The following is a 13,263-nucleotide window of genomic DNA, read 5'->3' on the forward strand; positions in this document are numbered from 1 at the left end:
ATATTGAGGCTGCGGTGCCCAGTTCCAAAGGTCAAAGTGTGCTTCACACCCGCCCAGTCCCGCTTCTGCAGCGCAAGCAGTTCCTGCATTTGCCCTCTGCAGGGCGTGCGGCAGCGGACGGGTTAACTCCCGGCCCGCCCCGAAGGAGGGCCCGAGGGCGGGGCCGCGGCCCGAGCAGCTGCGTCGCCGGCCGCCTCGCTCCGCTGCGCCTGCGCAGGCGCCGAGGGGTCGGGGTCGGACGCAGAAATGGCGGCCTCCATATTCTCCAGCCGGCTGCTGGCCGCTGCCACCCTGAGGAGCCACCCGCCCCGGGCGGCGCTGCGGGCCGCCGCCCAGGTATGGAGCCCCGGCCTGCTCTGGCCGTGGAGGGTCGGTAGGAGGAAGGGCGAGGCGGGCGACTCGGCTCCTGTGGGCGAGGCGTGCAGGGATCCGAGGCCCGGCTCGGGTCACTTCTCCGTCGGTGACATTGGTTGACACGGGGCGCCCTCCCGGGAGCGCTGGCTGCCAGGACGGCGAGCTGGCTCCGTCCGTGAGGAGCCCGGCGCCCCGGCGGCAGCCGCTCCCCCAGTCCCCGAGGGTCTGCAGCCGCGTCTCCCGCCTCCCGACCCGCGCGGGGCCACGGCGTCGGCGGCCGGCTTCGGGGAGGGACGCGCCCTTGAGACGAACTTTGTGTTCCTTGCGGCGCCGTGGGCTGGTGCCCTCGCCAGGGCCGCGGTGCTCGCTGACTGGGCTTTTCTGGACGCGGCCGGGCAGTTTGCTCCCTCCCCCGTCGCCGTGTTTGTTCTTCGTGGTAATAAGACGGTGTGTGCTGGGTTTCCAATTGGGGAAGTGATCTTTGGAGCACTTCAGCTTTGGATAGATGATAGCATAATGGCCTCAGGTTTTGTTTGGCTTTTTGAGTGTTTACCGTGTGCCAGGCAGTCTTTCTAGGCTTTTCAGCAACACAAAAGGGAGTCGGCTACATTTGCATCATTGATGAAGAAACTGTTGCCAAGAGAACAGGTGATTTGGGTTGGGCCAGGACGTAGGTAAGGTCAAAGCTTAGCTTTAATTCCAGAACCGAATGGCTCCAGAGCGTGTGTGCTTGAATCTGCTCTACAGGGTTTTCCAGAACATAGGAATTGGCCGATTCTTTTCAAGGATAAAACTTGTGGAAGGGCATCATTGGCTTTGTAAGCCAGCTATGTTCTGAAGTAACTCCGCAGACGTGCCGTAAATGAATCGATTTTAACCACTATTTTTCTTTTAAAAGCTATTCACACTTTCAACCTACAGGTAGTGAGTTCCATGAGTTTGCTTCCTAATAAAAGTGTTGTTGTTTGGTCTTGAACTTTCTTGTGAGTTGTAAAGGGTGCTGTCTAGTTTTTAGAATATATTTTCATCCTAATCATAACCTTTAGCCTTTTGGAAATTCCTTTGTCAGCCTTGGTGTCTCCATATGGAGATGCCTAATCTATTGTCTTAATAGCATCTCTTCTACTCTCACATTAAGTAATGTAGCTTTAGAGTTTGGAAGGACCTCAGTGGTCTGTCCCCTTGCTTTTGTAGATGAGGACACAGAGGTGCAGTCAGGGTCTTAGAAAACTTTTTCAAGACCACACATTGAATTTAGCTGGAAAGGATTATCAAAGTATTTTAGAGTGGTATAAATACTTAATAAAGTGGTATAAAAGCTATCAGCAGTATCCTATGTGTACTACTAATTCTTTGTAAATATGTGTTTGAAAGAAACCATACAAATATACAGAAGTCTCCTCTTATACATGAGCGATACGTTCCAAGACCCTCAGTGGACACCTGAAACCATGGATAGTACCAAACCCTTATATATATTGTTTTTTCTTTTATACATACACTAGAGGCCCAGTGCATGAAATTCAAGCACGGGTGGGGTCTCTAGGCCTGGCTGGTGATCAGGGCCTATTGGGGCCATCTCACCCAGGCCCTATTGGGGGCTGGGCTGGCTGGGGCCTGCAAGCTGGAAGGGAGGCACTGGGGGAGGTTGGCTGTGGGAACGCACTGACCACCAGGGGGAAGCTCCTGCATTGAGCATCTGCCTCCTGGTGGTTAGTGTGTGCCATAGCGACTGGTCGTTCGGTCATAATGGTTGCTTAGGCTTTTATATATATAGATATCTATGATAAGTTAATTTATAAATAGGCACAATAAGATTGACAACAATAACTAATAGTACAATAGAATGGTTATTAAAAAAAAACACTTAATAGCAGTTAGGTGAGAGGTTTTGGAGCCAGTATTAAGTAAAATAGGAGTTACTTGAATGTAAGTGCTCTGATACCATGGCAGATTTGATAACCAAGATGTCTACTAAATGACTAATGGGCAGGCACTGTATGCAGCATGGATATGCGGGACAAAGGGATGATTCACATCCCAGGCTGGATGGAGCTGGACAGTGTGAGATTCATCTTGCTACTCAGGATGGCAAGCAATTCATTCATTCATTCATTTGTTTATTTATTTATTTATTTTTAGAGGAAGGGAGAAACATATATTTGTTGTTCCACTAACTTAAGGTTTCATTGGTTGATTCTTGTATGTGCCCTGACAAGGGATTGAACTTGAAACCTTTTGGGTGTAGTTGGCTAGCCTTCAACTGTGTATTGGGAAAACGCTCTAACCAACTGAGCTACCCAGCCAGGGCTGAATGGCGAGCAATTTAAAACTTAAATTGTTTGTTTCTGGAATTTGCCATTTAATATTTTCAGACTGAGCTTGATCATTAGTTTCTAACTGAAACTACAGAAGGTGAAACCACCGTGGATAAGGGGTGACTGCTGTGCCAGTTAAGGGAATTATTTAGAAGGAATGTATTACAGTTGATGTTGCAGATCAGTTCTCTGATATGATACTTGTAGGCTATTAGATGGAGAGATCCTTGGAGAAAGTCTACTGGAGAGTGATCTCTGGGCCAACACCTTTGGGAGAGTGAAGAAAAAAGGGTTGAATAGAGGAAGAAGTAAAATTGTGCAATTGCAGTAGGGGCCTCTGCTGTTACCACAGGAGATCTGCAACTAAGATGATCTTTCTGCATTGTCACAAATTGGGGTGAGGTATCAGATTTTTATATCCCTCCTTTAATCCCCATTGACCAGTGATTGGATGCAGGCTGACAATATAAAGGAGGTGTGACTTTGGCTTAGGATGCTCCAATGACAGGACTCATCAGAGAGCTGCCACAACCAACACTCCCAGCACCTGGGGCAGTGAATGCCTTCGTGCTGAAGGGAGGATCTGGACAATACACCACAATATCTAATACAGGGCTTTGACTCTTTATAAAAAAACAAACAAACAAACAACCACATTTTTTATTGATTTCAGAGAGTACCGGGGGAGGGAGAGAGAGATAGAAACATCAATGATGAGAGAGAATCATTGATCGGCTGCCTCCTGCACATCCCACATTGGGGATCGAGCCTGCAACTCAGGCATGTGCCCTGACCAGGAATCGAACTGTTACCTCCTAGTTCATAGGTCGATGCTCAACCACTGAGCCATGCTGGCCGGGCGGCTTTGACTCTGGAGTGTATAAAAGAGTAATGGTACCAAGTCATTCAAATAATCACATATCTAGTGCCAGGTAATTTGTTAGGTGCTAGAGCAGTGGTTCTCAACCTTCCTAATGCCGCGACCCTTTAATACAGTTCCTCATGTTGTGGTGACCCCCAACAATAAAATTATTTTCGTTGCTACTTCATAACTGTAATTTTGCTACTGTTATGAATTGTAATGTAAATATCTGATGTGCAGGATGTATTTTCATTGTTACAAATTGAACCTAATTAAAGCATAGTGATTAATCACAAAAGCAATATGTAATTATATATGTGTTTTCTGATGGTCTTAGGCGACACCCGTGAAAGGGTCGTTCGACCCCCAAAGGGGTCACAACCCACAGGTTGAGAACCTCTGTGCTAGAGGAATGGTGGAGAGAAGAAAGTTGGGAAAGATTTTTGGTTTGTTGGGAAGATAAGATTGGTTTTACATCTACTGAATTTGGCCTTGAGGTAGAAAAGCTTTGAATATCTTTAGAGATATGGTAGTAAAACTCAAATGAAAGATAAGGACTAGAGATGATGAGGAAATGGTTAAAACTACAAGGATAACATTTGACATTTAGCTGGCAGATTAGCTTTTAATTTTAAATTGTAATTTAGGTACTGTGAATGTTATCTTTTATTTAGTGTAATAGGTTTATTGCAGTTATGAAGAACCAAGTACTATATAGAGACAAAGAATTTTGAGAAGGTGTTTTTAATAAGAATAACTGCCAATTTAGTATCATATAATTATATCCCCAATTTCTTTAGGTTCTGGGAAGTTCTGGATTGTTTAACAACCATGGACTCCAAGTACAGCAACAACAACAAAGGAATCTCTCACTACATGAATACATGAGTATGGAATTGTTGCAAGAAGCTGGAGTCTCCATTCCCAAAGGACAAGTGGCTAAGTCACCAGATGAAGCTTATGCAATTGCCAAAAAATTAGGTACTAATTTTAAAAAACTCATGCTACCTTGACATGGCAGCTCTGATAAGATGTGAACTGTACTTTTGGTTTAATAGCAACTTTTAGTTTTTATTTTATTAATAAAATAAAAAAATAAATTTTATTTACTTAAAAGAGAAGGCAGAACTTTATGATTCTTGACATTCTAAAATTATTATGAACTCCCATAGTGCTAGTGACTTAAGAATCACTTATGTTGGCATTAGGAAGCTGAAGTCCTATTTTTAGTTGGAATATAATGTATTGAGAAGGAAATTATACTACTCCATAGTTTAAAAGTATTGTGGCTGTGATGATTCTTCAGGGAATTGGTGAAGGATAATCTTGCTGTTTATGTGATAGTGAAGAGAGGTCCAATATCCTCCCTCCCTTTTATGACATTAAAAAAGAAGGGAGCCAAAGGGGAAAAAAGAAAGTCGAGCCCTAGAATGTAAACTCTATGAGGGCTTCTTTGTCTAATTTTGTTTACTGATATCTCCCAAACTCAGAGAAGAGTAAGAGTACCTGACACTTAGGTAATCAGTAAATATTAACCTTTGTTAAATGAATTAAGCAGTTACCTATGTTTATTAGTAGGTCCTTTTATTGATAACAGAAATCTTCGTAGCTTATATTATTTGAATTTAATCTCTGAATTAAAAAATAAATTTTGACTAGAAAATATGCTTCAGTTTACATTTTTTATAATTTAATATGAGAACTTAATAATAAGTAAAATACTAGCTATATAACGCATTTTCTTTTTAGCAGTATTTAAAATTCCACCAATATCTTAGTGGGTTAACACAATTGATTGCTCTTTTATGTGCCTATGATTAATATGGCTTACAACATGCTTTGGTGAAGACTTTGTTTTTATTAACTTCTTAAGATGTGGAACATTTAAAAAAATTTTTTTAAAGTTAAAGTTTTATCTAGGTTTGTACTTACTTGTTTCTAGAATGGGTTTTATTTTTTTCAAAAGTGAAGGCATGTACAAGTTTCTAATGTTGTATGTTATAAACTATGTTTTTTAAATGTGATTTCTTTGGCTTGAAAGCATGATTTTTCATTTACAGTATTTTTTTGTTAATCTGAAAAAAATTCTTTATATTCATATTACAAGCAAACTTCTTTTTATTTAGCAGAAGCCTTATAAAAGTTCAATTAATGGTGACCTGTAGTTTGAACTTGCACATGGTAAATGATGTACCTCTTTTTTACCTTTGAAACAATCTATACTAATAAAAGGGTAATATGCTAATTAGACTGGGAGACCTTCTGGACATCCTTTTGGACAAAGCCATGGTGGTGGGGCCGAGGCAGAGGCGGTTAGGGGCGATTAGGCCAGGAGGAGAGGGCAGGTGGGGGTGATCAGGCCAGCGGGGGGGGGGGGGGGGGCTGTTGGGGGCAAGCAGGCCAGCAGGGGGGCCAGTTGGGGGCGAGCAGGCTGGTAAGGGGGGGCAGTTGAGGGCGAGAAGGCTGGTGGGGGGGGCAGTTGGGGGCAAGCAGGCCGGCAAGGGGGGGCAGTTGAAGGCGAGAAGGCCGGTGGGGGGGGGGCAGTTGGGGGCAATCAGGCTGGCAGGCAGAGTGGTTAAGGGCCAGCGGTCCCAGATTGCGAGTCGGACATCCCCTGAGGGGTCCCAAATTGGAGAGGGTGCAGGCCGGGCTGAGGGAAACCCCCCTTCCTCCATGCACGAATTTCGTGCACCGGGCCACTAGTGTGTGTCTGTGTGTGTATGTGTGTGTGTGTATATATATATATATATATATATATATATATGTCTCTTTAGGGTCAAGGCTTAAAGAAAACTAATGATTATACTTCGTATGTCTATAGTATTTCTTGCAAAGGTTACTTTTTTAAAAAATATATATTTTATTGATTTCAGAGAGGAAGGGAAAGGGAGAGAGAGGGATAGAAATAACAATGATGAGAGAGAATCATTGTTCGGCTGCCTCCTGCACATCCCCTACTGGGGATCAAGCCCACAACCCAGGCATGTGCCCTCGACTGGAATTGAACCTGGTACCCTTCAGTCTGCAGGCTGATGCTCCATCCAATGAGCCAGGCCAGCCAGGGGGCAAAGGTTACTTTTCAATAACTACTTTGAGATTCAATCTTATATGTATAACCTAAATGTTAATTTCTAAAGAAGACCTAGCTAAGAAAGAAGGAAAACTTAGAAATGTAATTGAAAAAGTATACGTTTTTCTAATTCTATCCTGTGTCCTTAAGGATGAATTTCCAATCATTTGACTTTATTTTTCTATTTTTTTAAAAATATATTTTATTGATTTTTCACAGAGAGGAAAGGAGAGAGATAGAGAGTTAGAAACATCGATGCGAGAGAAACATCGATCAGCTGCCTCCTGCACATCTCCTACTGGGGATGTGCCCGAAGCCCAGGTACATGCCCTTGACCGGAATCGAACCTGGGACCTTTCAGTCCGCAGGCTGACGCTCTATCCACTGAACCAAACTGGTTTCGGCTATTTTTCTATTTTTGTTAGTCTAATTTCTTGAGTGATTTTGTTGTCGTTGTTGTTTCTTTGTTTTACCAATGTTTTCCTTCATAATAATGCTGAATGTTTTCCATACCAATATTATTAGGGCCTGATTTATATACAGTGAAGTCAGTAAAAGTTATTTCTTTTTCTGTTTCTAAATTATTATAATTGTTTTCTGTAGTTTTCCCATATACTTTCACATTTAGTCTAATTTCACTGTTTTGTTAGAAAAAATAATTTGTATAAACTTGAATAGGATTTATTCAAATGCCAATCTTTTTATTTCTTTATTCTTTGTAAACATCTTTAATGATTCTTAGCTATGGAAAAAAGAATAGTTATGTTTAAGATACAATAAAGCTACTATTATTTCTGGCAAGTTCTCCGGGACTAGGACTTACAAGTAGTAAGAAGTAGGTAGGCTGCTCTAATTTTGATCCCCCCCTTGCTACAGAAAGCATCTTGTTCATCTAGAGCAGGGGTGGGCAAACTTTTTGACTCGAGGGCCACAATGGGTTCTTAAACTGGACCGGAGGGCCGGAACAAAAGCATGGATGGAGTGTTTGTGTGAACTAATATAAATTCAAAGTAAACATCATTACATAAAAGGGTACGGTCTTTTTTTTTTTTTAGTTTTATTCATTTCAAACGGGCCGGATCCGGCCCGCGGGCCGTAGTTTGCCCACGGCTGGTCTAGGAGATCCGTCATTCCTAGATTCCCAGCATTCCTGGTGCTCCCCGTGCTCTGGGCTTCAGCTTCTGGTCCTGGGGCTGCCACCAGAACTATTCCCAGAATTCCTGGTGCTCCCCGCGCTCTTGGTTTTCCCTTCTTGCTTTGTCTCCGTCCCACGGCCTCCCACTCTGCCAAGTCCTCCAAGCTGCCAGCTCTCCCTATTTGCTCTTGGTCTGGCGGCTTGGGGGGGCCAAGTTCCCCAAGCTGTTCCACTCTCCTCCGGCTCTCCTGCTCTGCTCTCCACCCGGCGCCTGTGTATGCAAATTAACCCACCATCTTTGTTGGGTTAATTTGCATATTCACTCCTGATTGGCTGGTGAGCGTAGTGGAGGGATGGTCAATTTACATGTATATCTTTTATTATGTAGATCCTAGTAGATGCTGTAGTGAACATAGGGATGTATATGTCTTTTTGAATCAGTGTTTTTGGTTTCTTTGGATAAATATCCAGAAGTGGAATTGCTGAGTCCTTCTTTGTCTCTTGCTATAGCTTGTTTTGTAATCTAATTTTTTTGTGATATACGTATTGCTACTCCAGCTTTTATTCCATTTTCATTTGCATGAAATGTCTTTTTCCATCTTTTTACTTCCAGTCAGTGCATTGTTTTTTTAATCTGAAGTGGGTCTCTTGTAGGCAGAATGTGGGTGGGTCTTGTTTTCTTATCCATTCAGACACCCCATGTCTTTTGATTGGAGCATTTAACCCAAATACATTTTTTTTTTTAACCCAAATACATTTAAAGTAATTGTTAATAGACATGTAGAAATTGCCATTTTAATATTCATATTTTGTAATCTTTTTTTTCTTCTTAAAGAAGTTCCTTTAACATTTCTTGTACTACAGGTTTAATGGTGGTAAACTCCTTTAGCTTTTTCTTGTCTGGGAAGCTCTTTATTTGTCCTTTCATTCTAAATGATGCTTTGCTGGGTAGAGTAATCTTGGTTGCAGGTCCTTACTTTTCATCACTTCGAATATTTCATGCCAATCCCTTCTGGCCTGCAAATTTTCTGATGAGAAATCAGTTGACAGTCTTATGGAAACTCCATTGAAGATAACTAAGTTATTTTCTCTTGCTGTTTTTAAGATTCACTCTTTGTATTTAACCTTTGGCATTTAAATTATGCTGTGTCTTGGTGTGGGCCTCTTTAGGTTCATCTTGTTTGGGACTCTGCTTCCTGGGCTTGTATGTCTATTGACTTGGCCAGGTTAGGGAAGTTTTCTGTCATTATTTCTTTAAATATGTTTTCAACATTTAGCTCTCTCCTCTTTCTGGTACGCCTATGACATGAATGTTGTTACACTTAATGTTGTCCCAGAGGTGCCTTAAACCAGTGATTGCCAACCTTTCGGACCTCACGGCCACCAGTGCTCCGTGGACCACCGGTTGGCAACTGCTGCTCCAAAGGTTTCTTTAAACCAGCGGTTGCCAACCTTTTGGACCTCACGGACTACCAGTGGTCTGCAGACCACCAGTTGGCGACTGCTGCCTTAAACTATCCTCATTTTATTTGGATTCTTTTTTTTCTCCCCTGTTCTGATTGGGTGTTTTCTGCAACCTTGTCTTCCAAATCACTGATTTGATTCTGTGCTTCACATAATCTGTTGATTCCCTCTAATATAGTCTTTATTTCAGTTATTATATTCTTAATTTTTGACTGGCTCTTTTTTATGTTTTCCATTTCCATTTTTATGTTTTCTGTCTCTTTGTTAAAGTTCTCATTGAGTTCATCTGTTCTTCTCCTAAGTTCATTGAGCATCCTTATGACCACTGATTTGAATTCTGCATCTGGTAGATTGCTTGTTTTGGTTTTGTTTAGTTCTTTTTCTGGAGTTTTGTTCTTTCATTTGTCTCCTCATTTTAACTCCTTCCCTGTGTTTGTTTCTATGTATTAGGTAGATCTGCCATATCTCCTGATTTGGGCAGGTTGGCCTTATGTAGTAGGTGTTCTATGTGGCCCAGTGGCGCCATATCCCTGGTCACCTGGGCTGGGTGCTCTGGGGTGTCCCTTGTGTGGGTTCTTGGGCCCTCTTGTTGTTGAGCCTTGATTGCTATTGTCAGGTCAGTGGGTTGGATAGACCCTCAGGCTAACTTGCTGTGAGGACTGGCCATGAGTATAATGGACAAGCTGTTGTTTGGGGCATTGGTGTCTGCTGAGTCCGCCCTTTGGGAGTGTTGTTTGTGGAGCCAATTGTGGGGGTGCTCTGGACACTTGAATTTGCTCTGGGGCCTCTTGGAAGGGGCTCTGATGCAATCTAAGGTCAGCCACTGCCTGTGCCTGGCTCAGGGCCACCTGGTATGAGCTACAAAATGATCTGTAGATAATTGCCTTGTACTTGGAGGTGCCTAGGAGAGGTTAAGCTGCCAACTGAGGCCAGCTGCCATTAGTGCTTGTCTTTGGGCTGCTTAGCAAGAAGTATGGGGCATGCCATGGCCAGTTGCTGCTTGTTTGGAGTTGGGAACATTTGAGTGGTTTTGGGAAAGTTTGCAGCAGAATGGAGACAGGCTGTATAAAAAAGTTGCTGGAAGTCACTTGGTTGGGCCTGCAAGTTGGGTTGGATGGAGTCTCTGAGAATCAACAAGGTAGTGCAAGTGGTGTTAGCCAGTTTAGTGTAGACTCAGATTTGGTGCCTGTCTGTGCCTGCAGGCTAGGTGGATGAAGTCCTTACCTAGGAACAACAGTGTCTGTCTGCATTTCTGTCAGGGAGAAAGCTGTTAATCCAGCCCTCACCTTGAAGCCAGACAATTCATTTCTTACCTGGGTGGCCCTGGCACTTTTTGAGCTGCTGCCCCATTGCTGGAGCTCAGAATGAGTGAGTCCAGCAAATAATCCTTGTGCCTAGGACTTCAGCAGCCCTCTGTGGAGCCCTGGGCTGGGGAGCCTTGTTGGGGGGCGTGGAAACTCCTCAACGAGGATATGGGTGGTGAGGAGATTCTGCAGCCAAGCTATCCCTCCTGATTTTTAATCACCACACCATGGATGTGGGGCCTTCCTGATCCATCTTTTTGCCCCTCCTACCAGTCTCTGTGGCTTCTTCTGTACTTCTTCATTCCTTTCCTTCCCTTCCCCTTCCCCTTCTCCTACCCCTTCTCCCTCCTTCTCCCCTCCCCCTCCCTTCCCCTCCCCTCCCCTCCTCTTTCTTTCTTTCTTTCTTTCTTTCTTTCTTTCTTTCTTTCTTTCTTTCTTTCTTTCTTTCTTTCTTTCATTATTTATTTATTTGATTGATTAGAGAGAGAGAGAGAGAGATGGATTTTGTTGTTCCACTTACGTATTTATTGGTTGCTTCTTGCACGTGTCCTGACTGGAGATCGAACCCACAACATTGGCGTATGGAAACGACGCTCTAACCAACTGAGCTACCTGATCCAGGCCTGCATATCCTTAGTTACAGGACTTCTGTTCAGCTACAAGTTAGGCATTCTCATACATGGAATGGCTATTTTTTGACATTGTGGATAAATTACTTTACTGCATTTATAACACCACTTAATATGTATGCTTAAATAACAAAATATTGGGTCTTGCATGCTTCCCCATGCTTTTTATCTAATAGAAGTGTTTTTCTTCTAGGTTCAAAAGATGTTGTGGTAAAGGCACAGGTTTTAGCTGGTGGTAGAGGAAAAGGAACATTTGAAAGTGGTCTCAAAGGAGGAGTGAAGATAGTTTTCTCGTAAGTCATGTTTTTTGAAGAAAAACCATTAATGAAAAAAAAAATCATGGTAAAAAATTCCCCTATTTATTGAATTGATGAAAATACTGAGACTTAAGTATTAGATGAGATGAGATTTTGTCTATCATGTGCTTTTGTTTTACTCATTTGGAGGAAAAAAGAATTTGAGTTGTTTTTCTTATTTCAGTCCAGAAGAAGCAAAAGCTGTTTCCTCACAAATGATTGGGAAAAAGTTGTTTACCAAGCAAACAGGAGAAAAGGGCAGAATTTGCAATCAAGTGTTGGTTTGTGAGCGAAGATATCCCAGGAGAGAATACTACTTTGCAATAACAATGGAAAGGTCATTTCAAGTGAGTAACTGTAGTCATGATATATTTAGGACGATTTTAATACATTCAGTTTCAGAAGTTGATTATTCTGTTTATATGTGTCATAAGCACAATACTTATTTAGTGTCATTTTTTGAAAATAGCATGGTTAATGCTATAAAGTTTAATATATATTACCATGGCAAAAAAAAGTTATAGGCAAAACCCTGCTGTAATAAAATCCACAGGATTTTTAAATTGTTAATTTGCTAAGAGCACCTTAAATCATCTCTAGATTTTATAGACTGAGAAAATAATTTCTAACAGAGTAAAATATCTAACCAAAGAGAAAATCCCAATAAGAGAATGTGTATCCCTGGCTTCATCATTTTCTTTTTCATCCTGTTGGTATTTTTTATAGTTTGGGGTTTCTTTCACTAGATAATTTGGTACTTGATAGGTTGGAAGGTAACATTCAATAACAAACGATATAATTCTAAGGAGCATAACCCTAGTTATGCTTCCCTCTCTTAATGGAACCTAAAATGTTAATTGTGAACTTAAGTCATCAGATGAAGAGAAAGCTTTTCATAGACCTGGTGCTTAAAGAGAACATTGGTAATCATTTTGTACTGTAAATATTTGGCTTTTTGCATGCATTGGTTAAGTTTTATGAGCTGAGTTGTGTAACTAGCTTGTCTTCTGGTATAAGCTAGATATGTATTTGGAAGCCCTGGTAAGGATTTGCTATAATCAAAATTTTAAGTCATGAAAATATTTTTCTTATATAAAACAGCTTTTTAAAAAATAGTTATTTTCTATATTGTGATTTTTATTCCTATAGTTAATTAAATCTCCTATTAATGTTTGAATGATATTTTCAAGTGTTTTTGTAACTTTTAAAAGAGTATTTCTTAAGGTGACATTAGACAGTAGTAAAAACTACTCAGGATCTGGTATAATAAAAGGCTAATATGCAAATCGACTGAACGGCAGAACGACCGGTTGCTATGACACGCACTGACCACCAGGGGGCAGATGCTCAACACAGAAGCTGCCCCCTGGTGGTCAGTGTGCTCCCACAGCAGGGAGTGCCACTCAGCCAGAAGCCCTGAGCCAGGCTCACAGCTAGCAAGCGCAGTGGCGATGTTGGGAGCCTCTCCTGCCTCTGCGGCAGCGCTAAGCCTTCCCCCCAGGGCTCCCAGACTGCAAGAGGGTGCAGGCCTGGCCGAGGGACTCCTCTTCTTCCCCCCACCCCCGTGAACGAATTTTGTGCACCAGGCCTCTAGTATAAGATAAAAAGCACTGATGTCTTTACCTCTATAGGTGTCTCTATATAGTAGAATTTAGTTTTGTAAGTTATTTTAGAAATCTCATGACAATATCCTTATATATTACACACATTTGCAAAAATTGTATTCACTACATTTTCATTTCCTTTTTATATCAACATCTATCATTTTGTTACTTATTATGTTTTCACTTTTGGTAATAGCCAGAAACAAGGTATAAATGCCTGAACAATT

At 42.0% G+C, this 13,263-nt stretch overlaps 1 protein-coding gene across 1 annotated transcript in view; it reads left to right on the plus strand.

Annotated features, from left to right (window-relative positions):
• Nucleotides 1-220: 220 nt before the first annotated feature.
• Nucleotides 221-13,263, plus strand: part of SUCLA2 (succinate-CoA ligase ADP-forming subunit beta) — a 65,402-nt gene continuing 52,359 nt past the window's right edge. The window contains exons 1-4 of the mRNA XM_070409139.1: nucleotides 221-336; nucleotides 4,335-4,515; nucleotides 11,330-11,429; nucleotides 11,617-11,779. Of these exons, the coding sequence (XP_070265240.1) occupies nucleotides 247-336; nucleotides 4,335-4,515; nucleotides 11,330-11,429; nucleotides 11,617-11,779 (534 nt within the window). The 5' untranslated portion in view covers nucleotides 221-246. The remainder of the gene's footprint in view (nucleotides 337-4,334; nucleotides 4,516-11,329; nucleotides 11,430-11,616; nucleotides 11,780-13,263) is intronic.

Source organism: Myotis yumanensis, unplaced genomic scaffold (genome assembly GCF_028538775.1).
Source record: "Myotis yumanensis isolate MYYU_CA2020_CCGP unplaced genomic scaffold, mMyoYum1.0.hap1 SCAF_3, whole genome shotgun sequence".
Lineage (NCBI taxonomy): Eukaryota > Metazoa > Chordata > Mammalia > Chiroptera > Vespertilionidae > Myotis > Myotis yumanensis.